The following is a 27702-nucleotide window of genomic DNA, read 5'->3' as shown; positions in this document are numbered from 1 at the left end:
TATTTCTGCTTTATTGACTATGCCAAAGCCTTTGACTGTGTGGATCACAGGAAACTGTGGAAAATTCTGAAAGAGATGGGAATACCAGACCATCTGACCTGCCTCTTGAGAAACCTATATGCAGGTCAGAAAGCAACAGTTAGAACTGGACATGGAACAACAGACTGGTTCCAAATGGGAGAAGGTGTACATCAAGGCTGTATATTGTCACCCTGCTTGTTTAACTTATATGCAGAACATCATGAGAAACACTGGGCTGGAAGAAGCACAAGCTGGAATCAAGATTGCTGGGAGAAATATCAATAACCTCAGATATGCAGATGACACCACCCTTATGGCAGAAAGTGAAGAGGAACTAAAAAGCCTCTTGATGAAAGTGAAAGAGGTGAGTGAAAAAGTTGGCTTAAAGCTCAACATTCAGAAAACGAAGATCATGGCATCAGGTCCCACCACTTCATGGGAAATAGATGGGGAAACAATGGAAACAGTGTCAGACTTTATCTTTTGGGCTCCAAAATCACTGCAGATGGTGATTGCAGCCATGAAATTAAAAGACATTAACTCCTTGGAAGGAAATTTATGACCAACCTAGATGGCATATTAAAAAGCGCAGATATTACTTTGCCAACAAAAGTCTGTCTAGTCAAAGCTATGGTTTTTCCAGTGGTCATGTATGGATGTGAGAGCTGAGAGCCAAAGAATTGATGCTTTTGAACTGTGGTGTTGGAGAAGACTCTTGTGAATCCCTTGGATTGCAAGGAGATCCAACCAATCCACCCTAAAGGAGACCAGTCCTGGGTGTTCATTGGAAGGACTGATGCTGAGGCTGAAATTCCAATATTTTGGCCACCTCATGCGAAGAGTTGACTCATTGGAAAAGAGTCTGATGCTGGGAGGGATTGGGGGCAGGAGGAGAAGGGGATAACAGAGGATGAGATGGCTGGATGGCATCACTGCCTCGATGCACATGAATTTGGGTGAACTCCAGGAGTTGGTGATGGACAGGGAGGCCTGGTGTGCTGCAACTCATGGGGTCACAAAGAGTCGGACACGACTGAGCAACTGAACTGAACTGAACTTGTTGGCTGAATGAACCAAGAATAAGCTGACAGGGAAATGCAACCTGGATGAATCACCCTTCTATGATATAACACAGCAAACAGATGTAGGGAGGGAAATAAATTGGAGATCTAATAGGTAGACTGTTGGCTCAGTGGTGTTCTGAAATTTCATGATGGTGAGTTTTGGTGTGGGTCTTTATAAATCTGTACTAATCACTTTGTTTGCTCTTTCTGAAAAATTTTAAAGTTGGATGTCATGTCTCCTCAGTTGATTCTTTAATTTTCTCTTTTATTGTTCAACTCTGCCAATTTCTTTTATTTTCTGAGATTGCCACAAATTTATCTTCCAATCTGTCTATAGAATTTTTAATTTTTGCTATCAAAATTTTAATTTACAAGACCTCTTTTTCATTCTGAGTGCCAATACACTAACCCTGTTTCCTGGATGCAATATCTTTTTTTCCCCTGAGTATACCCTTTCATCAGTTCAAGAATATACTTCTTTCACATTTTAACTTATCTAAAGTTGGGATTCGTTTTGTTATTGGTGGGCTGTCACAATTTTTTCTGTCTAAGGGCACATAGGAGAAGAAAATGGCAACACACTCCAGTGTTCTTGCCTGGAGAATCCCAGGGACAGAGGAGCCTGGTGGGCTGCCGTCTATGGGGTTGCACAGATTTGGACACGACTGAAGCAAGTTAGCAGCAGCAGCAGCAGCAGCAAGGGCACATAAAACAAAGGTGCTTCTTGTAATTGCAGGCATTTCATATTTGTTGATATTTTTTAAAAGTTTTATTTTATTTACTGCATTGCCCGTGTCTTTCAAGTTTTTTTAAAAATATTATTTTTGAATTCTTTCTATGTTGTATTATAAGCTTTTCTTAAACTGTTGGTAATCCTTATCTAAGTTCTGTGTGTATGGGAACTTGTCTAGTGGTAGATTTTAATGTAGGGTAATAAGATGTCATGGAGAAGGAAATGGCACCCCACTCCAGTACCCTTGCTTGGAAAATCCCATGGATGGAGGAGCCTGGTAGGTTGCAGTCCATGGGGTTGCTAAGAGTTGGACACGACTGAGCGACTTCACTTTCACTTTTCACTTTCATGCATTGGAGAAGGAAATGGCAACCCACTCTGGTGTTCTTGCTTAGAGAATCCCAGGGATGGCAGAGCCTGGTGAGCTGCCGTCTATGGGGTCACACAGAGTCGGACACGACTGAAGCGACTTAGCAGCAGCAGCAATAAGATGTCAAGTTGGCATTTTCAAAAGGTCGTCTCAAATATGATTATATGGAGGTTGTTTCTCTTAGGGTGGTCCGTTTCAATAAATAATTGTTCTCCAAATATCTTCTTGAGAGTCATAAGGCTGCCCTACATTCTGGCAGCCTAGAAAGGGGGGACTCTTACCTTTAGGACTGAGGGCTTTTCACTTATACCTCAATTTTCAGCTGTGATTATACCCTCCTGGTCAGACATTCTTTGCATCAACATTTGGGAGTAGGGGATCTAATATTTAAATGTTCTTTGTACAGATTTTCAACTAGCCCCGTTATTTCCCACCCCACTGCATCCTTGCCTCCAGAGGTAACTAGTGTCTCCAACTCTAGAACCTCTAGACTGGAGTTCCTTACTTCTTGTTGGAGTTCCCTGTCATGCTCCCCCACACACTTGGATTTAGGTTTCTCAGGTCTGTTGAGTTACTTACCCCTTTCCAACTTCCAAATTTTATCAACTCTCCTCATCCACTGTTTCCTTCCTATATTCTTTGAACTTTTAAATTTACATCTTAAAAATTTCATTGTAATTTTAGTGGGGATTTTGCAGGGAATGTATGGTTAAGTGGTTGTGACTACCAGCAGTCTCTGTGGATTGTTGAATTTCAGCACCATGCAATAGGCAGAGATGGTGGTGCCATCCTATTTATTTTTGGGAGTGGTGGTCGTTGTGAAGGGAGGGGAAAAGAGAGAGTGTGTTTGAGAGAGGGAGTTAGTATATTTCTTTTGGTCCAGAATGTCCTTATTCCTTTAGAAATTCTCTTTTGGTTATAGTTTCTCTTCTAGTGGCTACTTAATCCTGATTTATTAGCTCAGTGCTTACTTTCTTACCCTCACAGTTATGCCTGTCCTCTCTGATTCTAAAAAGGAACTATACAGAGGCAACATCCATTAACAATAATACATACTCACTAAGAAAAGGGCTGTTCTTTTCCAGTTTTATCATACTGATGTAGGAAGGCTTCATTTTACTTTGTGTCCAGAGGTGTTTCCTCTAATATAGCTCTTGTGCCAGATTCATTTGAAAAAGGAACACAGATAAGAATGTGGTCTAGGAATCCTGATGCCAGCACAAGTAGAAGTCTAAGTTTTAAAGTAGATTTTTAAAAAGCTAAGTTGGCTGACTTTTAAGGTTGAGAAATGGGATATTTACATAAAATAATCTGTTTATGTCCTGGTGGGTTATTTGCAACTTATCATGATGCAGTGGCAGCGGTTTTACACCTTTCATAGAATCAGAAAAAAGTTGAAAACATTGGAAGACATAGACTTGTTTAGAGGGTTCCAACTTGGGATTCAGTCATCTTCCAATGCACCCTTGAGTAGTAGAGACCATCTCCTCTGAGCAGAATATGTTGGGCTTCCCTGGTGGCTTAGACGGTAAAGAATCTGCCTGCAATGCGGGAGACCTGGGTTCGATCCCTGGGTTGGGAAGATCCCCTGGAGGAGACCATGGCAACCTAGTCCAATATTCTTACCTGGAAGAATTCCCATGGACAGAGGAGCCTGGGAGGCTACAGTCCATGGGGTTGCAAAGAGTCGGACATGACTAAGCACAGTACCCTAGTGATCTCCAGTGTCACAGGCAGCATTGTTTTAGACCCAGAGGCAATCCAGCTGGGAAAGGAGCTGTAGGAGAGAAGGCTGACCCTGGACTTGGGCTGAGAAAGCCCTTGGCTTGGTGTCTTTAGTTCTTGGGGCTTCCTCTGTTGTAAGACCAGAGATCCCATTCCTAGGTTTCTATTATTATATGTACAAAGTGTTTTTCTAACTTTAGTGTTAATTTAGAGGTTGTACTTCATTGTCACTATCTGGGTATGGAATTATTACAGTAAAGCATTCTGCTGCTTATAACATTACATCATAAAAGTCTCTTGGAGATTTTCATTACTCCAACTTTAAAATACAAATGACCAACTTTTCTTCAGCTCCAAACTGGTCATCATTCTGCAGCCTGAAACCATCTGTATGTGCAAAACTCATCTTTGTATACAAAAATTAAGTAATTGTAATGTTCTGCATCCAATTTGCATTTGCAAGGATCCAGCTGCAAGTGTAGTTTTGCAAAGACAAAATTAGAGCCTAGTTTTTAAGAGTGTATTAGAAGCTTTTTTTAAAAAAAGTATTTTTCCAATTAATCTCAGAGATGGTTTTTTGACGCTATTGTCAAAGAAAGGTGTTGTAGTTATAGAGAAAGTGCAAAGTCCATTTTTTTATGAAATAATGCCGCATCCTTGGTACTCTGGTTTTCAAATTCAGTTTCATACTTCTTAATGCAAGCTCTGTTTTTGACTTGGGGTAGAATTTGGTAAATGCTGTTTTTATTTCTAACCAGGTATTTTGAAAAGGGGGTGATTTTATAACCTTGGATATTTGCTCATTTGAGGTTAGCAGGCCACCCATAGCTTGTTTTTTCTCCTTATTTAAAAGTTGAAAATGTAACTAATTAAACAAATATTCCAGCCATGTCCGATGGCACAGCAGTATTGTTAGGGAGGTAGGATGTGTACTGGGCAATCCCTCTCTCCCAGGTCTCCCTCTGACACTCAGAAAAGAAATGGGGGCCTGAAGTCTACACCTTATCTAGCCACAGTATTCAAAAAGAGATAGGGTTTAATAAATCATTGTTTAGATAGGTGAAGCATTGCAGTTTGGAAAGTCCAAGATGTTGAATAGTACACATGTTATTTCCTTCAATGAGAGGAAAGCCCAGCAGTAAATCTGTCTAACCCAGCTTGTGTTTTGACCCTGGTTTTGCACAGAGGCAGTGTGGGAGGTGACATTAGTTGAGAAGTTATCAGTTCAGCAGTAAAATCTTGGCTGGGCCTTTCCCTTCCTCTTGTCTTAAAGTGAAAGTGTTAGTTGCTCAGTTGTGTCCCACCACCAGGCTCCTTTGTTCATGGAATTCTCCAGGCAAGAACACTGGAGTAGGTAGCCATTCCCTTCTCTAGGGGATCTTCCTGATCTAGGGATTGGACCCAGGTCTCCTGCATTGCAGGAAGATTCTTTAAGATCTGAGCCACCAGGGAAGCCCCTCTCCTCTTGTCTTGTATATCATTTAATTGGAACTGTATACTCTCACTGAGGGCTTCCCAGGTGGTGTGAATGGTAAAGAACACACCTGCCAATACAAGAGACACAAGAGACTCGGGTTTGATCTCTGGGTCGGGAAGATCCGCTGGAGAAGGGCCTGGCAACCCACTCCAGTATTCTTGCCTAGAGAATCCCCATGGACAGATGAGCCTGTTGGGCTACAGTCTATAGGGTCTCACAGAATCAGACATGACTGAAGCGACTTAGCTGGCATGCATGCACACACTCTCACTGAAATTTACAGTTAGCTCTTCAGTAAAACCAATGAAAGAAGGAAAAAAAAAATAATGCAGCCAAGGCAAGCAGGATCTGCCCCACTTCTGGTGAGAGTGTGCACAGGCTGCTTTTGTGTCTACCAGGGCTGCCTCAGAATAGAGGACCTGCCCCACACTACCCTGCCCTGTGCCCTCACCCTCTTCCTTTCAAGTCAGCCGGAGAATAATTTGTCCAAATGAAAAGACCCTTTCAGGCACTGGAGGAGGGCTTTGCTAATTGTATTTGAAAGAATAAAAGCAAACCACAAGTTGACTTTTAACAACAGAAAAATAATGTGTTCACATGCCAACATATCAATAAGATTAGTTTTATTAGAAAAATGTAATCAGGCAGAATGAGGATGCCAAGAGGAATGGCTTATTAAAAGCCATTCTCTTTTTTCTTCTAGCTAAAGAAATTATCAGTCGACTTGGAAAACACATTTAAATAAAGATGTCCTAAAATCTAAAAAAAAAAATCACTTTTTTCCTTGACCTAAAAGAGAAAATGCTTTAAAATTGTCTTTCTGTAATTTTAAATAGCTTTAGTTGTGCTACTAAATATTAGAATACTAAAATATTAGAATTAGAATATTAAAAAAGTTGGGACTCTCCTGGCTAAATCATCTTTATTTGATTGTAAATAGGCATTCATCTGCTTGTGATTCCCACATGTTGGCAGATGTGGGTCTATTCATTGCTGTTGAACTGGTGCAATTGGCAAATGTTCAAGGAAGCTCCATAGCACCCAGGAGAAATGGTTTTTCCACGCAGTGGACCTCATTTGGACCTGTCAAGTGACAATCACTGCATTTTGTTTTTGTTTTTTACTGTTATGTGCAGCGATGCAATTTTAGTTAGAAAGGTATTTTGCAATAATGGTGACAACATACTCAAATATGCACAACTAAAATAGCAATGCCGTGTGGAAATGTTTCACAACGAAGGCCAAGCTGCTTTCCTTTGTTTTTTTTTTTTTTTTCCTGAATTGTCACTGAATGGAGTAGAAGGGCGAAACTCTTTAAAGTGGAAGCACATTCCTCTTTTTTTTTTTAAATTTTATTTTATTTTTAAACTTTACAATATTGTATTAGTTTTGCCAAATATCGAAATGAATCCGCCACAGGTATACCCGCGTTCCCCATCTTGAACCCTCCTCCCTCCTCCCTCCCCTACCCTCCCTCTGGGTCGTCCCAGTGCACCAGCCCCAAGCATCCAGTACCGTGCATCGAACCTGGACTGGCGACTCGTTTCATACATGATATTATACATGTTTCAATGCTATTCTCCCAAATCTCCCCACCCTCTCCCTCTCCCACAGAGTCCATAAGACTGATCTATACATCGGTGTCTCTTTTGCTGTCTCGTACACAGGGTTATTGTTACCATCTTTCTAAATTCCATATATATGCGTTAGTATACTGTATTGGTGTTTTTCTTTCTGGCTTACTTCACTCCGTATAATAGGTTCCAGTTTCATCCATCTCATTAGAACTGATTCAAATGTATTCATTTTAATGGCTGAGTAATACTCCATCGTGTATATGTACCACAGCTTTCTTATCCATTCATCTGCTGATGGACATCTAGGTTGCTTCCATGTCCTGGCTATTATAAACAGTGCTGCGATGAACATTGGGGTACACGTGTCTCTTTCCCTTCTGGTTTCCTCAGTGTGTATGCCCAGCAGTGGGATTGCTGGATCATAAGGCAGTTCTATTTCCAGTTTTTTAAGGAATCTCCACACTGTTCTCCATAGTGGCTGCACTAGTTTACATTCCCACCAACAGTGTAAGAGGGTTCCCTTTTCTCCACACCATCTCCAGCATTTATTGCTTGTAGACTTTTGGATCACAGCCATTCTGACTGGCGTGAAATGGTACCTCATAGTGGTTTTGATTTGCATTTCTCTGATAATGAGTGATGTTGAGCATCTTTTCATGTGTTTGTTAGCCATCTGTATGTCTTCTTTGGAGAAATGTCTATTTAGTTCTTTGGCCCATTTTTTGATTGGGTCTGATTAAAGACAATCTCTTTAACAAGTGGTGCTGGGAAAACTGGTCAACCACTTGTAAAAGAATGAAACTAGAACACGTTCTAACACCTTACACAAAAATAAACTCAAAATGGATTAAAGATCTAAACGTAAGACCAGAAACTATAAAACTCCTAGGGGAAAATATAGGCAAAACACTCTCCGACATACATCACAGCAGGATCCTCTATGACCCATCTCCCAGCATATTGGAAATAAAAGCAAAAATAAACAAATGGGACCTAATTAAACTTAAAAGCTTCTGCACAACAAAGGAAACTATTAGCAAGGTGAAAAGGCAGCCTTCAGAATGGGAGAAAATAATAGCAAATGAAGCAACGGACAAACAACTAATCTCAAAAATGTACAAGCAACTCTTTTTTTTAATTAAAAAATTCTTTATATTTAATTTAAGGATAACTGCTTTACAGTGTTGTATTGGTTTCAGCCTTACATCAGCAGAAGCACATTCTTTCTAGAAGAGTCAAATCACTTAAACTATGGACTAAAGACACATTGCCAGTTCAGTTTCCAGAAAGAACATATATCAGTGTGAACCATTGCACCCATTAGCAAAGAAGCATGGAGGCAAAACTGTAGAGGAAGAAAGCTCAGATTTCTGTTTTCTGCCTTTCTCTTCCCTTTCGATGTCTTTGTGCTCTGGGGGTGTCAGGGCCTCAGCATCCCCCTTTCTCTACTTGGTAAGGAACTCATTTCCACACAGATATTGAGGGGTCAGTAAATTAGCTTTATTACCAGGATATTTCATTTAAAAGAGGAAGCTGGAAAAGGAAGACAACATAAATGAATCTAAAGGTGATATTTTGCTTTCGGGTGGAGGAGATGAGTGAGTCTTTCAGATGTCAGGGTTTAGTTTTTCTACAAGAGAGCTCTACCAGGAAACATTACTTTAGTCGGGCCACCTGTGGCTGGAGCAGTGTGGTGCTTTCTGAACATTAACTCCTTTACATGAAGCTTAGCATTTTACTAATAGAGCAGCAAAGCACCACATTTCACATAACTTGACAGGAACCAGGAAGGATCTCATGTGTTCAGCCTTGCAACTTGGAAGATGGGAGGCCAACAGGCCCCTGTCAGTTTCGCTCGCTGCTGCACTGACAGAGGACTCTGGTGTTTGATGCTGGCAGCAGCCACAGGTTCTGGAAGTCCTCGGGCAGAGTCGGTTTGTAAGGCCTGGCCACAGATGCTGCTGTCCGTGTTTGTGGATGTGGCGGAGGAGTTCAAGGTCATGGTTCAATAAATGTTCATTGATGGGCATAAAACAATGGATGACCCTGGGGCATGCCACCTTGTGTGCCCAAGACTTTAATCTGTGAAATGGAGAAAACCACACCAAGTTGCTCTTGGACATTATGAAAAATGATTGTAAAAGGGTTTTAGAAGCTTAAGCGTTTTGAGTGATGGTGTCCAAAGAAAACAGACCCAACCGCAGAGAGCAGAGCATCCCCATGGCCCTGTAAGCAGTGTTCAGCAGCAGTGTTGAGTGGCATCCTTTTTGGGTCCAGCCAAAAGAGGGGAACTAGAATAACATTGCTGGGGGCTCAACCCTCATTCTGGCTATGAAATTTGAAAGTGGCTTAAGCTGTAGGAAATTATTTTGGGTTAGTCTTTATCATCTGATTTCCCCCTGGAGTGAAATTACTTCATTTTATAAGGTTCTAAAAATCTTGCTCCCACAGGCTGCAATTTAGAGGTAGAGATTTTGCGTGCCTGCTCAGTCATGTCTGACTCTTTGCAACCCTTGGACTGTACCTGCCAGGCTCCTCTGTCCATGGGATTCTCCAGGAAAGAATACTGGAGTGGGTTGCTACTTCCTCCTCCAGGGGATCTTCCCAAGGTAGGGAGGAAGTGAGCAAAGGATTTTGTGTGTGTTTGTATAATGAACAGTTTAACAATTGGCATAAATTTGGGACCTGTGTTATTTATTTCCTTTGCCCAGTTATCTCTGGGATAATTACTAAATCACTGCAGTCAGCCAGCCGTGTTTTTATCTTATCCTTAAGATCTTAAAGAGATTTCATTTTTTTTTTTAAGTAAATAGTCCTACATCAAATTGCCACTCTAATTTGCCCACTGTTGCCCTACAAATCATAGTCATTTCAATTTGGGGCCATTTTTTTCTTTTTTGTAACTCAGCAGTGACTGAAATCTACTCAACAGTATATTTATAGTAACCATATGTCTATGAATTCCTTGGGTAGGACAGATTTCAGATATAGCTCATATGCTATCTATATGCACATGCATTTTTGTTGATCACTTGACCCTGCTTATTACCAGGCATGCAGTTAAGCCTGCAGACGGTTTTGATCGAATGCCCACCACTGCACACTTACTGAGTGCTTCCTTCAGGCAAGGCACTGTGTCCTGTGAAGACAGTTCAGCACTTATGTGGGTGGCTCTTGAAGGATGGGTAAGACGAGGTGGTACAGAAGAGCTTCCTCAGAGAGACCAATAACAGGAATCCCAGCTTAGAAGTAGGATGCAGTAGAAGGCAATGGCACCCCACTCCAGTACTCTTGCCTGGAAAATCCCATGGACAGAGGAGCCTGGTAGGCTGCAGTCCATGGGGTCTCTAGGAGTCAGACACGACTGAGTGACTTCACTTTCACTTTTCACTTTTATGCACTGGAAAAGGAAATGGCAACCCACTCCAGTGTTCTTGCCTGGAGAATCCCAGGGACGGGGGAGCCTGGGGGCTGCCATCTATGGGGTTGCACAGAGTCGGATACGACTGAAGCGACGCAGCAGCAGCAGCAGACACATCTAGGGAATAGTGAGCAAAATCACCTGGCTTGAATGAGGGGATTTTGTCGAGGAGGGTGTTTGGAAAGGTCTTTCTTCTTTGAAAGTTGCTCCTCCCGTGGCTGCCAAAGCACCACCATGTCCAAGTGGTCTGCCTGTGTTGTAGACCTTCCTGGTCTCCTTTCATGACTCTTCTTTTCCACTTGCTCCACAAATATTCGTGTTTCCTAGGTTCTTCCCTTGGCTCTTTTATCTCTCAAAACTTTCTGGGCAGCACATCTACTCACTTGAATGAGATGCTCATCTCCATGTGGATAACGCCTACATTTCTATCTCCAACTCCAGACTCCCTGGGAATGGCAGGCACCCAGTTCCAGTTGCCCATTGGCATCTCTGGCTGAATAATACTGTGTCTACCTGTCTCATCCTTTCATTCAGAATTGCTCCATTCTGAGATCTGCTGAACCAAGTGTAGAAGGGGAGTCAAGCAGGACGGAAGTTTGAGTTCAAAGAATCTGTTCTGTATGCAGAAAAAAGTAGGAGACTGTAGTCAAAAAGAGATTTTCAAGAATTTGGAAAGTGGAACAGTACTAGGTGATGATAAGACCTAGGGTTTTGCTACTCAAAGGGTGGTCTGTATACCAGTGCATCAGCATCACCTGGGAGATTGCAGAAATGAGGAGCCCTAGTGCTCTGCCCCTCAGACCTATTGAATCAGAATCTGCATTTGAACAAAATTCTCAGGTGAGCTGCATGCACAGTTCTGAGAAACTTTGTTCCAGGGTATGTGCCTGAGAGTGAACTGAGGAAGTTCAGTGGAGTAGAAATTCATCAAATAATGGCAGTCAGGGAACCAAGAGGCTACAATATTGAATGAATGGATAAAGCACAGGGACATTGAAATGGTTCGGTATGAGTGCAATAATGTGGGTGGCGAGGAAGAATTTAAGCTGACTGCCAGCCTCCTCAATGTATTATGTCCCGGAGTGAGGGAGGGTCCTTGCATCGGATGACAGTGATATTTGATGTGGGATTTTTGACATCTTAGTTCATTGGGAACAGAGCCTCTAATTAGGATCTTTCCCCTTTCAAGTTCTGTTGCTGTTGCTTAGTCACTGTGTTGTCTCTGATTCTTGTAAACCCTTGGACTGTAGCCTGGCAACCTTCTCTGTCCATGGGATGGCCCAGGCAAGAATACTGCAGTGGGTTGCCATTTTCTTCTCCAGGGGATCTTCCTGACCCAGGGATTGAACCTATGTCTCCTGCTTGGCAGGCAGATTCTTTACCACTGAGCCACCAGGGAAGCCCCTCTAAGTTCTGTGCTTCAGGGCTTAAAAAATATAGCAAGTCCTTATATAATGGTAAATTGACTTTATAAGCAGTGGGCTTACACAAATCAAGCCCTTTGATCAATTTACTTCTTCTTCTTCTTTTTTTCTTTTTTAAGGCAACCCTGGAGGTTTAACAATCTGGCATCCAACATCACCATCCCTCCTACTTTTGATTCTGTTTTCCTGACAGTTAATTAAAAATGTGTTTGCTGGGGCAAATTTTTTCTTTCTTTTTTTCTCTCTCCTAATACACATGAAACATCTTGAAAATCTTATACATGTTAGAGAACTCATATTGGTGCTGTATCCTTGGGTGTGGGTTTGGTCTTTAAGGAGATGCTTTGCTTGATAGACGAATCAACACTGATGATGAAGGTCCTGATTTGGAGTCAGGAGATTTAAGTTCCAGTCACAGCTCTATCCTTACTATCTGTGTGACGTTGAGTGAATCAGGCAACTGTTATGGCCTTCAGGTTCTCATTTACACAACATGCTGGTTGGATTATATGAGCTCTGAGTTCCCTCTGAGTTGTAAACTTGTGATTCTGTAATTCTTTTAGGCTGTTAGGAATGCCTATGAGGTTAAAATAATGCATCTCCCTAAGACATGTGGGCTGCCACCTATGGGGTTGCACAGAGTTGGACACGACTGAAGTGACTTAGCAGCATAGCAGCAGCAAGACATGTGCTCAAGAGTCTCTCTTGTATTGTGGCCAATATATTTATTAAGCTCAGTGTCGTTCTATCCGTGATTCCAAATGAAGGCACATCTGCATCTAGCATACTCTGCATAGTTCTGGTAGCTTTCTTAGGAGAAATGAGTCTCCTCACAGAAGCAGAATGTGTTAGCCCTAAATATTTTAAAAAAGAAATAGGGTATCTTTTAGTTGCCCAATTAGGTGAATTAATTTTCTTGTGAAATAGACTGAAAAAGATCAATCTCTTCAAAATGTCACATGATCCAAACATGTGAAGACTGTGGGGCATTCCTTGAAGTGTGAAGACGTAACTGAATTCTCAAAACTGTAGACCTGAAGGGATACTTTCAGGATAATTACAAGGAATGACTACTTTTCCTGGTAGTTAGTAAGCATATGAAACTCATTACTTGCCTAGTTTCCAAAGGCTGTCTTCACATGGGTTCCAGAATGATTTAGATGAGTTCATTATGATGGATCCCAAATGGGATTCAGAACGTGTTGATCTTTTGGTGTGAGGCCCCATTCTTTAGAGCTGATATCTGAGATATACAAATGCCTTTAAAAATTATTGCTTAAAAATTTTAGTTCAGTGATAGAAAACAGAACTTGATTGGACAAAACAAGAATGTTGACCTTATGATTATGTATTTTCTTATAGCGGCAACTGTGGACAAATTTTCCAGGCTTGTCCTGGAATATTCATTTAGGGGATTAATTAAGAAAACTTTTTACTGTGGGAAACTTTCAGTATATACAAAAATGGAGAGCACAGTATTGTGAAACTCCATGCTCTCATCACTTAGCTTCGTAATTAGCCAAGTCTAATTTCATCTCTAATATTTTCCCTACCCTTACCTTCAGTTTAGTTCAGTTTAATCGCTCAGTCATGTCCAACTCTTTGAGACCTCATGAATTGCAGCACGCCAGGCCTCCCTGTCCATCACCAACTCCTGGAGTTCACTCAGACTCATGTCCATCGAGTCAGTGATGCCATCCAGCCATCTCATCCTCTGTCGTCCCCTTCTCCTCCTGCCCCCAATCCCTCCCAGAATCAGGGTCTTTTCCAATGAGTCAACTCTTTGCAGAGTTTCAGCTTCAGCATCAGTCCTTCCAATGAACATCCAGGACTGATCTCCTTAAGGATGGACTGGTTGGATCTCCTTGCAGTCCAAGGGACTCTCAAGAGTCTTCTCCAACACCCACTTCAAAAGCATCAATTCTTTGGCTCTCAGCTTTCTTCACAGTCCAACTCTCACATCCATACATGACTACTGGAAAAACCATAGCCTTGACTAGATGGACCTTTGTTGGCAAAGTAATATCTCTGCTTTTCAATATACTGTCTAGGTTGGTCATAACTTTCTTTCCAAGGAGTAAGCATCTTTTAATTTCATGGCTGCAATCACCATCTGCAGTGATTTTGGAGCCCCAAAAAATAAAGTCTGACACTGTTTCCACTGTTTTCCCATCTATTTTCCATGAAGTGATGGGACCAGATGCCATGATCTTCCTTTTCTGAATGTTGAGCTTTAAGCCAACTTTTTCACTCTCCTCTTTCACTTTCATCAAGAGGCTTTTGAGTTCCTCTTCACTTTCTGCCATAAGGGTGGTGTCATCTGCATATCTGAGGTTATTGATAGTTCTCCCAGCAATCTTGATTCCAGCTTGTGCTTCTTCCAGCCCAGCGTTTCTCATGATGTACTCTGCATATAAGTTAAATAAGCAGGGTGACAATATACAGCCTTGATGTACTCCTTTCCCTATTTAGAACCAGTCTGTTGTTTCATGTCCAGTTCTAACTGTTGCTTCCTGACCTGCATATAAGTTTCTCAAGAGGCAGGTCAGATGGTCTGGTATTCCCATTTCTTTCAGAATTTTCCAGTTTATTGTGATCCACACAAAGGCTTTGGCATAGTCAATAAAGCAGAAATTGATGTTTTTCTGGAACTCTGCTGTTGCTGCTGCTAAGTCGCTTCAGTTGTGTCCAACTCTGTGCGACCCCATAGACAGCAGTCCACCAGGCTCCCCCATCCCTGGGATTCTCCAGGCAAGAACACTGGAGTAGGTTGCCATTTCCTTCTCCAATGCATGAAAGTGAAAAGTGAAAGTGAAGTCACTCAGTCGTGTCCGACTCTTAGCGACCCCATGGACTGAAGCCCACCAGGCTCCTCCATCCATGGGATTTTCCAGGCAAGAGTACTGAAGTCGGGTGCCATTGCCTTTTCCTTTCTGGAACTTTAGGCCCTGGTAATTGTGAAGCAAATCCAAGGCATCCTCATTTTGTCTTAAGCATTTTAATATTTATCTAAAAGATTAGTTTCTTTATTATTTAATTAAAATAAAATTTATACCCAGTGAAATCCAAAGCTCTTAATTGTACACCTTGATCACCTTTGATCCTTGTGTATGTCTGTGCAACCACCATTCCTAGTAAGATATAGATTTGCATGACCACATAGTTTCCCCATGTTCTTTTCCAATCAGTTTCTGCCTCCATAAGCAACCTGTCTCCTTCCCCCCACCTTTAATGAGGTATAACTGACAAATGAGTTTAAGGTATACAAGTATAAGGATTTGGTATATGTATATATTGTGAAGTGATTACGACAATAAAGTTAGTTAATACAACTGTCACCTCATATATTCAGTAGTTACCTTTTCGATTTTTATTTTCTGGTGGTGAGAACATTTTAAGATTCACTCTCTTAGTAAATTACATGTCTACAATACAGTACTGTTAACTATAGTTACCATGCTGTGCATTAAATGCCCAGAACTTACTCATCCTATCACTTAAAGTTTGTGCCATTTTACCAACATCTCCCCATTTCTCCCACTTGCCAGTCACTGGCGACCACCATTTAACTCTCTTTTTCTGTGAATTTCACTTTTTTAGATTCCACACACGTGAGATCATTTAGTATTCCCTCTTTCTCTGTATGGTTATTTTACTTTACCTAATGCTCTCCAAATGTATCCATATTGACCCCAATGGCAGGATTTCCATATGGTTGAATTCTGTCTATCATTTATCTGTCTGTCTTTCTCTGTCACACACATTTTCTTTAATCATTCATCTGCCAACGAACACAGCTGTTTCCATATCTTGGCCATTGTGAATAATGCTGCAGTGAACGCAGAGTGCAATTATCTCTTCCAGATACTGATTTCAGTTCCTTCAGATGTATACCCATACACGTATACCCATGTACACCCATGTATACCCTGATAGGCTTATTAATAGGCCTTTTTATTCACAGCTGGGCAAGAGCAACTTTAGCAGAGTCAGAAATCCTGATTCACTTGATCTGAGCTGCTGGTTTAAATGTTTGCTTAACAATTAGCATGTTTCCTCATGTCCCCTCTCCTCTTTTCTTCTTCCATCTTCTGCCCTCTCATTCTATCTCTAGATGTGGTTCTGTCCCTCCCTCATCTTGTAGTACTGTTCATCTTCTCTGCTATAGACCCTTGTTGGTCTTTCTAATCTACACACTCAACTTGGAGAGCTCTGCAACTATGGGCCAGTTAGAAACAGAAACTAGAGCACAAAGCTGTTTTCAAGTATGAGCTGGCTGAACATATGTGCCAGTTGGATAGATGTCATAACTAGGCAAGACATGGTTTGGACCCTTACTTAAGAACTTGCCCACTCAACATTTTCTGGACTTTAGACCCCATCCACTGACCAAGATCTCTTCTTTCTGTTTAGGATGTTAGAGTCTCCATCACAGGATAATAACAGTGTCCATTCACAACAGTTTTGTAAGGACTAAACACATGCTGTTGTCATGCTCAGTAGCTTCAGTCATGTCTGACTCTTTGCGACTCTATGAACTGTAGCCCGCCAGGCTCCTTGTCCATGGGATTTTCCAGGCAATAATACTGGAATGGGTTGCCATTTCCTCTTCCAGGGCATCTTCCCAACTCAGGGATTGAACTTGCGTCTCCTGCATTGCAGGCAGATTCTTCACCACTGAGCCATCAGGGAAGATCCTAAACACAGTAGAGTTTAAATTCTACTAAGTTCAGCTCCTAGAATATAGGAGATGTTCAATATCATAGCTATAACCTGGAAGTAAAGAGCACTGTTTGACTTTGTTCAATCTGGCATTTTGTGAACTTGTTTAACCATGATAGTGCTATTTCTGGAAGCATCTATTAACATTTTAAGGAATGCTGCTGCTCTATGGAATCCAGGTTGGAAACCCTGAATTAAGAATTGAACAAAATCAAGCTGTTGACTGTTCACAGTGAGTGAATAAATCAGTGCTGCTTAAACTAGAAGTTGGGCTTCCGGATCTTAGCTCAGTCCTCACCACAAGTTGCTTGAATAAAAAGGAGAGGTTTCATTTTAAGATACAAGACAGAATCAAAAAGGTGGCGCTAGTGGTAAAGAACCTGCCTGCCAATGCAGGAGACATAAGAGATGTGGGTTCGATCCCTGGTTGGAGAAGATCCTCTGGAGTAGGAAATGGCAACCCACTCCAGTATTCTTGCCTGGAGAATCCCATGGACAGAGGAGCTTGGCGGGCTACAGTCCATGGGGCTGCAAAGAGTCAGACAAGATTGAGTGATCTGTCTATATGAAGCCTGGATTTTTGCTCATCTCTTCCTTCTAGTCACATCTCCAGGTGACTCAAGAAATTCAAGGAAAGCTATCTGAAGTTCTCTGGATCAGCTGTCAAGGATGTCATCAAGTTGGATAAGTTAGAATTTACATGGTCCTTCTGATTTTGGCCTTTCAGAAACAATGAGGCCAGACACTGTCCTCCCGTGTTCCCTTGTCTCTGTCTCCCTCTGCCTTGGTCACCCTGCTTCATGTCTTGGGGCTGCCTTACTGCCCAGCAGGTGGCTGCTCCCTGCCCCTGCCCTCCACCTTGGGTGGGGTGTGTGTGTTCACCCACCTTGATGTTGTGCCTGACAGAGGAACTCAGATCCCTGGAAAGTGAGGCCAGTGAGTGACCAGAGCAATGTGTGGAGGTCGGGTCCCCAAGCTTTCCGGAGGCACAGATGGTCGAGCACAGGTGGGACATCCAGGCCAAGGACAGACATTGCTCACTTGATCACCTGAAAGCCAGGGACGATTATGTCATTAGGAATGTGCATTTCTCAACTAAGCCTTTAAGAGCGATGGGTGAGGAGAAGCATCCTTATATGACATGTGTGTGTGACACATTCAAAGGGCACACATATCAGATGACTGAATTCCCTGCGTGAGCCATGGGAGAATTTTAAAAAGTCATTCTTGTGCTTGTGCTCCCCACCCACTAATCCCAGGAGTCCAGTTCCAGTTCCAGGAGTCCAGTTTTCCTCCACTTCGTTTCTCAGTCGGCTCTCCTGGCTGGGGTTGGTGCATGGATGTGATCTGCAAGCACTGTGATACCTGTGGGCAGTTTGCACTGCTTTTCTCTTCATTAGAGGGACAGCCAGTTGCGGTAGTGTGGAAGATGCATGAGGGGTCAGAACCAGACTTAATGATCTCCTCAGGACTGCTGTTGTTTAATGATCCATTTTGTCTTAGGTAATGAGAAAGAGAAAAAAAATCTGCTTTTATTTGCAGGCGTCAGCCACATTTTAGGCTAGCTGATCCGAGTTAATTTACCAGTCTTGGGCATTACTCTGGGGGCTAGAGCCGAGCCTGGGATGGAGACAGTCATTTATCAACTTAGGGTCCACTTCCATCCCAAAGAAGTCTGCCAGGGGATACGGTGGTTCTTTGGCCAAGCATAGGGCTGGACCCCGGCTCCCTCCTGAATCTGCTGTCTGACGGTTAGAAAGCCGTTTGCCCTTTGCACGAGGATAGTGTTCTTCAGAGTTCACTAGGATAGGGAGGAAGGTTTTCAGCTTCAGTTTCCTCAAGGCTAAAATCAGACAGCAAGTGACCAAGTATGAATTCCCTGAAGGCAGGCCCAATAGAAAAGAGCAGATGTTGGGGGTGTCTTCCAGTAAGAGTGAGAACTCCTCTTTTGATGTTGAAGAATTTGTGATATCACTTGATTTATTGTTACCCTATATTGTAGATTTTTAATTTTATGATTCAAAGAAAATTGCATAAAAATAGACAGTATCTATATGTTTCTTGTATGGAGGTCACGTGCGTAGTGTTCATCAAATGCCTAATATCCTTTAACCTTTGACCTCCCCATGCAGCATGCCCAGGCCAATTTTTTCTCATCCAGTGGCCTGGGAGGGCAGGACAAGGTTCATCTTCAGGGTCTTGTTTCTCATCATTCCAGATGAAGCTGCCATTGTTCTTGCTCTGATAGGGAGAAGCAGGTCCTGGGCCATGTCTCCTCTTATTTACTTGCCATCACAATGTCCCTGTCCCTGATGAATGGATACAGAAGCTGTTGTACATATACACAATGGAGTATTACTCAGCTATAAAAAGGAACACATCTGAGTCAGTGCTAATGAGGTGGATGAACTTAGAGCCTATTATACAGAGTGAAGTAACCCAGAAAGAGAAAACAAATAGCATATTTTAACACATATATATGGATTCTAGAAAGATGGTGCTGATGAACCTATTTGCAGGGCAGTCATGGAGATGCAGACATAGAGAACAGACTTATGGAAATGAGATCAGGGGAGGGAAGGAGAAGGTGGGATGAATGGAGAGAGTAGCATGGAAACATATATGTAAAATAGTTAGCCAGTGGGAATTTGCTGTTTGATACAGGGAACTCAAACCGACGCTCTGTGACAGCCTAGAGGTATGGGATGCTGTGGGAGGTGAGAGGGAGATTCAAGTGGTAGGGGACATAGGTATCAGTTCAGTTCAGTTGCTCAGTCATGTCCGACTCTTTGTGACCCCATGGACTGCAGCACGCCAGGCTTCCCTTTCCATCACCAATTCCCAGAGCTTGCTCAAACTCATATCCGAGTTGGTGATGCCATCCAACCATCTCATCCTCTGTCATCCCTTTCTCCTCCTGCCTTCAATCTTTCTCAGCATCAGGGTCTTTTCCAATTAGTTGGTTCATCGCATCAGGTGGCCAAAGTATTGGAATTTCAGCTTCAGCAATCAGTCCTTCCAATGAATATTCAGGACTGATTTCCTTTAGGATTGACTGGTTTGATCTCCTTGCAGTCCAAGGGACTCTCAAGAATTTTCTCCAACACCAGGACATAGGTATCCCTATGGCTGTTGATGTATGGCAGAAACCAACACTATATTGTAAAGCAATTACCCTTCAGTTAAAAATAGTTTAAAAAAGTATTTAAAAAAAGTCTTTGTCCCTGACCACCTCTTTGACTGAAGGAGAGGTTAAAGGTCACCTTTTTTTCCGAAAGACTTGAAAAATGCTGCCCAGCACCCTCCACTTTGCTCATTTGCACTGGGAACCATTGATTTGTGGTGAGGAAGGTAGATTCACCTGATGAATACTTGAGTTCATGTGGATTCCACTAGCCAAGCCCTGGGACAGCCTCCCCCTGTACTCAGCTTTGGTAGGTTTCTCCCAGTTGCCTCCATCTGAGAGCTTTATAGGCTGTCTTGGATGTCTAGACAGCCCTGGGAGCCAGATACTGCCAACCTATTCATTCTCGCTTTACACAACAGCTGAGGCATGTAGCGTTCTCTGCTGACTTGTTTGGAACACAGCCACTGAGGAATTCACCTATGAATTTGTCTCCCCAAAAAGAAATGAGAAAAGACTCTGCCCACAGTTATAGGAGCCATGTTAGAAATGGCAACTGTTTATGCTTAGTTAAAAAAGAACTCTGCCTCTTTTTTTTAAATTGAAGTATAGCTGATGTACAATGTTATATGAGTTACTGGTATCAATATAATGGTTCATGATTTTTAAAACTTTAGTTCATTTGTAGTTATTATAAAATATTGGCTATATCCCCCATGTTGTACAATATATCCTTGTAGCTGATTCCATATCTGATAGTTTGTACTGCTTAATCCTCTCTATTACTTCTCCTTCCCTTTTTTCTCCCCACTGGTAACCACTAGTTTGTTCTCTATACCTGTGAGTCCACTTTGAAAAAGAACTAGATTTCTATTCTGCCTTCCCCATGATGGAGATTTAAAAAGAAACCACATTAGCAGACAGACATGGCTAACAGGTACTATCAGAAAGAAAAGTCAAAGGCAAAAAATGGCTTTCTTTTACATGGAATAGCCCAACTCCAGAGGATAAAATCAAGGGAATTGAGATGAAATGAAGGGAGAGCATGCTTCCTTGTTCTGGCAAATTCCCCAGAATGAATGAAAGATGGTGAATGATGATCATCTTATTTGAACCATAAAAGCAAATCATTATTACCCTGGAGCTGGTCCCTCTTGGGGGTTAACTTCACAGCTGCCTTGTGTGGAATCCGTCTCTGCACCCATGGGGAATGGTGGTGCTGTGTAGGGAGACTGGAGACTCCTAGGGATCATGGACTGTATGGTTCTCTTAACTCCATTTGGTGTCCAGCAGGGGAATGGCTACATTTACAAATTTAGTGAAGGCTTCTTTCTTGCTGGAAAGTGAAAGTGTGTTAATCGCACAGTTGTGTCTGACTCTTTGCAGCCCCACGGACTGTAGCATGCTAGACTCCTCTGTCCATCGGATTCTCCAGGCAAGAATACTAGAGTGGGTAGCTGTTTCCTTCTCCAGAGGATCTTCCTGACCCAGGGATCGAACCTGGGTCTCCCACATTGCAGGCTGATTCTTTACTGTCTGAGTAACCAGGGAAGCCCTGGCTAGAAATGAGGCTTAATACAAGAACAGGTCAGTCAGAAGAGGGAATCCTATTTTCTTCTGTTGGTAATGACACCATGCTTTGTCAGTCAGGATTTTGAAGTTTGGGTGTTCTGTCCAGAGGCAGGGGGTAGATCAGATAAACTTACAAAGCCTTTCAGCCTGGAAGTCCAGTGGAAAGAGTTCCAAAGGCAACTTAATACTCTGGATTTATTTTTCTCCCTCGCTTTTTACAAAAATTTGCACTTCCAATTTGCAGTGTCTATAATGTGTTAACGGGCTTTCCTCCCATTAAAAAACACGTGTGGATGTGAGAATGTTTCTCCTTAAGAAAAGACGGTCTCTGGGGCTTTGCTTCTGGCTTGAGGTCCTATGAGGTAGGTGTGAAGGACCCTCCCCCGCAGTGGGTGGGGGTGTGAGCGAACCTCACTGGGGGCCAGCAGCTCTCCTGCTAATTTTGGCAGGAGAGGGAGACACTCAGCTACTTGGCGAGGAAAGAAAGTAAATTTTGTGATTCATTTGCAAATCGAGATAAAGTGAGTTTTCAGACATGTGTTCAGAGCCTGTCTATTCTCTTCTACCATTAAACCTGTGTGTGTGTATGTGTGTGTGTGTTTGTGTATATTAGTTGCTCAGTTGTATCCGACTCTTTGTGACCCCATGGACTGTAGCTCGCCAGGCTCCTCTGTCCATGGAGTTCTCCAGGCAAGAATACTGGAGTGGGTTGCCACTCCCTTCTCCAGGGGATCTTCCCAACACAGGGATCGAACCCAGGTCTCTCACATGGCAGGCAGATTCTTTACTGTCTGAGCCACCACGGAAGCCCTTAAACCTGTTAGGACGGAGGTAATCCAAGTTCACGTTTTTCAGTCAAATCATTGTTCTTCCCATTCTGGTGCTTTGGGTGGCCAGTGGCAGCATGGTGGCCTCTGGATTAGGATTTTGAGAAGATGGAGAGAGAGAAGTGGACAGGTGATGTCTAGCAACTGAAACTTTATAGTCTGTGTGGAGGCTGTCTTAGGCTCCCAGAACAAGGAATATAGATGGAAAGCTTCCAGAATTCTAGAAGGTTGAGAGAGAGTGATGCTCTTTAGGTCCTCAAAGTAAGGAGTCGATTAGATCAGAGCTTTTTAAAAGCACCTTATATTCACCATATCCCACCATCTGTGATTCTTCCTGCTATAGCAGGGTGATTTTTATATAATTATCAAAGAGAAGATAGACCTTTTGAAAAAATATTTTTTATTGTAGCTTGAGGATTAAATCACACAGCTCAAGTCCACTCATGAACTCATTAGCATACATACTTTCTCAAGCCATGATGACTTCATGGGCTAAGTGAAAATTTCATTCCTTTGGAAAATTGAATTAGTCTAGCCAAATCAGCAGAAAATTATCTTTGACTAGTAGGTGTTATTTCTACACCATTCTGCTTTGCCTAAAAAAATAATGACCCTGAGACTTTAGCTAGATGGCTAAGCAATAAAGCCAGTGTCTGCCATTTTCTTTCACAGTCCCAAGAACTGTTGTAGATGTTTTACACACACTTGTTCATTAATCCCCAGAAGAGCTCTAGGAGATAAATTGATACTAAACTCTCATTTAATCGATAAGGAAATTGAAGATTAAAGAGATCAGGCAACCTGTCAAGGCTTGGATTAAACTTTGGGTGTAGCGGCTAAGTGATGGCTCTCCTGTAAACTCTACTAGTCTGACCTCTGCCTCTCCCAGGGGGTCAGTAAAACTGACCAGCTGCACTCATCATACTTGGGTGGAATTAAGGATGAGGCATCGTGGAAGATCCCTGTTTGGGATATGAAAGCATGAACAGGAAGTCTTAGTTTCCATGAAAGTGGGTCAGTAAGATATGCTGTAACAGTAAGTAGATCACTTATTTTGTGAACACTGCTATTAGGAATTAGAAGCCTTAGCAAGATCCTTAGGTTTATAATTCTCTGTCTCCAAACGATAAGAACAAAAGGTAACAGTGAGAGCTGACGTTTGCAGATTTTATATCTGCTAATTCATTTAAAATGACAACAACCCCTTGAGATAGCTATGGCTATCTTCCTCATTTTCTGGATGGGGAAAACTGAGACCCAGAGTGGTGCAGAAATAGCCAGGAAGTGGCAGAGCTGGGTGTGAACCCAGGCTGTGTAAGCATTATTCTAGCCTGCCTGTCAGCAGCAGCACTCGGCTTTGGCAGTTCTGAAATATTTGCTTCTGTGATGCATATAGGACTTAGTCCTTCAGAGTGGGATGAGGCTGAGAAGAACTGGACATTGAGCTATGTCTTCTGTGAATGTTCGTGTATTTGAACCAGGTGGCTCTCCTCCTCTGGGTTTTTTTCCTAGGGATGGGGCAGGAATGTCCCTCACAGGGCTTCCCTGTGGTTGTCTGTGGGATACCCAATTCACCCTGCTGCATGGAGCTGTGTTCTTGACACACTCTTCTGAAATAAGAAGGCTGGAATTTGGGGGTACTCTTCTATAGAATCTGTAACTCTTAAGTGTTTCAAGATTGTATTTGCTTATTTCATCTTCAGTGAACATTAATGGGTTTAAATGTGGTATCAGAACTTGCCAAACGGTGCTTATAGAAGGAAACAGGCTCAGAAAGATTAAGTGACTTCTCCAATTTCACACGAAGTTGTACGTTACTGAGTGCAAAGGCTATCTTACTTGAGCCAGGACTCAACCGAGATAAACCAACGGCCTGTTTCTGCTCTTGTCCTTGGAGCTTGGCAGGGACCGGAAGTAGGGAGGACTCAGATGCACTGGAACTACTCAGAACACAAATGGGAGAGAGAAACTGAGATGCTGATGCTGATAGAAGAGAGGACAGAGAGGGGAGAGCCACACCCACTCCTCTTTGCACACTTAGGCATCTGTGCTCCTCAACTAGGCACGTGGTAGTATTTGAATATGAATGAATGGATCCCTACTGTCCCTTCAGTTCTGCTCCATATTCAGAGCATGGAAAGCACAAGGGTTGGTGAGGGTGGAGAAGACCTCAATGGGGAGATGGCTTCAGGTAAAGAGCAGATGTGGGAGTAGAGGGCATGTGTTCAGAGGTATCTGTGGGCAAAGGCTGATTGAACCTGGAATACTTAACGTGGCCCACAGGTACATTTTCCTTAACTTCGGTAATATCTTGTCTTTTCTCCAAATACTCAAATGGGGAAAGAGTTTTCCTGACATGAGCCAGTGCCAGGAAAATTGTAGCCTTTTCTTTGTTAGTTGCTCTTCTGCACACTTCTGCCATTGCCATGTGCTTCGAGCCTAACCTGTTAACCATTTGGATTCTCTCACATTATTCCTGAATGTGAGTCATGTGGTGTCTGGGCTCACCCACATGGGCTTTCCTTTCCAGGTGAACATGTTTGTTGAAGGATTCCACGATGCCATCCTCCTCTACGTCCTGGCTTTACGTGAAGTACTCAGAGCTGGTTACAGTAAGAAGGATGGAGGGAAAATTATCCAGCAGACTTGGAACCGAACATTTGAAGGTGAGGATTCAGTCTACAAGCTCACAGCATTCTGCTGCCAATCAAGTTGCTTTCTTCCTGGTTCTGTTTTTCTCTCTTACAACTATGGGACCTTGCTAGTATCTTAGTTTTCCCAGCTATAGAAGGATAATAAGTCATGATCGACCTACTTCACAGGCTTGTGAAAATTAAATGAGATAAAGCTTATGAAAGTGCTTTGAAGGAGTCCCACTGAAATAGGAAGCACCTTGTTTCCTGACGGCAACAATTCTTTGCTAAGTCACTTCAGTCATGTCTGACTCTTTGCAACCCCTGGACTGTAGCCCATCCGGCTCCACTGTCCATGGGATTTTCCAGGCAAGACTACTGAAGTGGGTTGCCATGCCCTTCTCCAGGAGATCTTCCTGACCCAGGGATCGAACCCCAGTCTCTTGTGTCTCCTGCGTTGGTGGGTGCGTTCTTTACCTCTTTACCACTAGTGTCACCTGGGAAGCCCCTAGGCTTCTTTATTTTATTTTTTTCCCTAGGCTTCTTTAAACGTGTCATAAGCCTCATTCACAGCAATCAGTTTGTGAAGAGTTCTGTGATCAGTTTTAGAAGGAATTATCCCAGGTACACTTTCCTCTGTTCCAAACATCTGGAGGTTTGAGATGATGAGCAGGTCCAGTTGAGCTCTCTCCTTTCAATTTTTGAAATGGTGAATACTGGTTGTTGCTTTCTTAGGAACAGAGGAATTATAAGAACAACAAAAGAAATGGCATGTCATCTCCTCACTCAAGCAATTTTATTGACATTTAAAAATTGTACAAGAGTGAGACTATTCTTGGCTGGAAAGTTAAACACTACAAAAATGTACAAAATGAAAAGTGAAAGTTTTCCTTTCCACCCTAGTCCCCTCTCCCCAATGTAATGGCTATTAAAAATTTCCTATGAGTCAGCCTAAAAATATTCTGTGCCTCCTGCCAGCACATATGCATTTGTATATCTTATCTAAAAAAATTACACAAAAGGGTCATACTAGGAATGCCATTCCTCATCTTAGCTTTTTCACTTGTATGTCAAGCAGAAGAATTTTCCATATGAGCGCTCATAAATTCAGCACATTTTAAAATGATGGTTCCACATTTTTCCATTGTTTGGCTGTACAAGGATTTCTTTACCCAGTCTTCTATTGATGGATACTTCAGTTGTCTAGGTTTTGCTATTATGCAAAATGCTATCATGAGGTTACACATCTTGATGAATTTCTGTGAGTACACCCAACAGGGAACAGTCTTAGTCATGGCCTATCTGGGTCCAAAATTATATTGGTGCCTTTTAAAGTGCGTTGTTGTTCTGTCACTAAGTTGTGTCCAACTCTTTGTGACCCCAGGGACTGCAGCATGCCAGGGTTCCCTGTCCCTCACCATCACCCAGAGTTTGCCCAAGTTTATGTCCATTGAATTGGTGATGCCATCCAACCATCTCAGCCTCTGTTGTCCCCTTCTCCTGGAGGAGGGAATGGCAAACCACTAAAGTATACTTGCTGTGAGAATCCCATGAACTGTATAAAAAGGCAAAGTACATTAGATATTGCCACGTAGCTTACAGAAAGGTCTACTAGTCCATATTCTTGCTAATGGTGTATAAAATACTAGTTTCCTCTCACATCAGTTCAGTTCAGTTCAGTCGCTCAGTCGTGTCCGACTCTTTGCGACCCTATGAACTGCAGCATGCCAGGCCTCCCTGTCCATCACCAACTCCCAGAGTTTACCCAAACTCACATCCATTGAGTCAGTGATGCCATACAACCATCTCATCCTCTGTCGTCCCCTTCTCCTCCTGCCTTCAATCTTCCCCAGCATCAGGGTCTTTTCAAATGAGTCAGCTCTTTGCATCAGGTGGCCAAAATATTGGAGTTTCAGCTTCAACATCAGTCCTTCCAATGAACACAAAGGACTGATTTCCTTTAGAATGGACTGGTTGGATCTCCTTGCAGTCCAAGGGACTCTCAAGAGCCTTCTCCAACACCACAGTTCAAAAGCATCAATTCCTCAGTGCTCAGCTTTCTTTATAGTCCAACTCTCACATCCATACATGACTACTGGAGAAACCATAGCCTTGACTAGAAGGACCTTTGTTGACAAAGTAATGTCTCTGCTTTTTAATGTGCTATCTAGGTTGGTCATAACTTTCCTTCCAAGGAGGAAGCGTCTTTTAATTTCATGGCTTGCAATCACCATCTGCAGTGATTTGGGAGCCCCCCAAAATAAAGTCAGCCACTATTTCCACTGTTTTCCCATCTATTTTCCATGAAGTGATGGGACCAGATGCCATGATCTTCATTTTCTGAATGTTGAGCTTTAAGTCAACTTTTTCACTCACCTCTTTCACTTTTATCAAGAGGCTCTTTAGTTCTTCTTAACTTTCTGCCATAAGGGTGGTGTCATCTGCATATGTGAGGCATATTTCTCCCGGCAATCTTGATTCTAGCTTGTGCTTCATTCAGCCCAGTGTTTCTCACGATGTACTCTGCATATAAGTTAAATAAGCAGGGTGACAATATACAGCCTTGAAGTACCCCTCTTCCTATTTGGAACCAGTCTGTTGTTTCATGTCCAATTCTAACTGTTGCTTCCCGACCTACCATCAGTCAAAAATGAGGATGAGACTCAATATTAGAACACCCAGTTGCTGGAGCCCTGGGGACATCAACTTCATATTCATTCACTCATTCATTCATTCATCAGGTATTCTTGAGCACTTCCTATGTGCCAGGCACCGGGTTAGTTCAGTTCAGTTCAGTTGCTCAGTCGTGTCCGACTCTTTGAGACCCTATGAACCGCAGCATGCCAGGCCTCCCTGTCCATCACCAACTCCCGGAGTTCACTCAGACTCACATCCATCGAGTCAGTGATGCCATCCAGCCATCTCATCCTCTGTTGTCCCCTTCTCCTCCTGCCCCCAATCCCTCCCAGCATCAGGGTCTTTTCCAATGAGTCAACTCTTGGCATGAGGTGG

General features: G+C 42.6%; 1 protein-coding gene across 2 annotated transcripts in view; it reads left to right on the top strand.

The window, feature by feature from the left end:
* NPR3 (natriuretic peptide receptor 3) overlaps positions 1–27702 on the top strand; it is a 77664-nt gene that overhangs the window by 37495 nt on the left and 12467 nt on the right. For both annotated transcript variants that reach the window (XM_010853835.1, XM_010853834.1), the window contains exon 5: positions 24588–24723. In XM_010853835.1, coding sequence (XP_010852137.1) covers positions 24588–24723 — 136 coding nt within the window. The remainder of the gene's footprint in view (positions 1–24587; positions 24724–27702) is intronic.

The sequence above is a fragment of the Bison bison genome, unplaced genomic scaffold (genome assembly GCF_000754665.1).
Source record: "Bison bison bison isolate TAMUID 2011002044 unplaced genomic scaffold, Bison_UMD1.0 scf7180017864331, whole genome shotgun sequence".
Taxonomy (NCBI): domain Eukaryota; kingdom Metazoa; phylum Chordata; class Mammalia; order Artiodactyla; family Bovidae; genus Bison; species Bison bison.
This window is presented reverse-complemented; position numbering and strand designations above follow the sequence as displayed.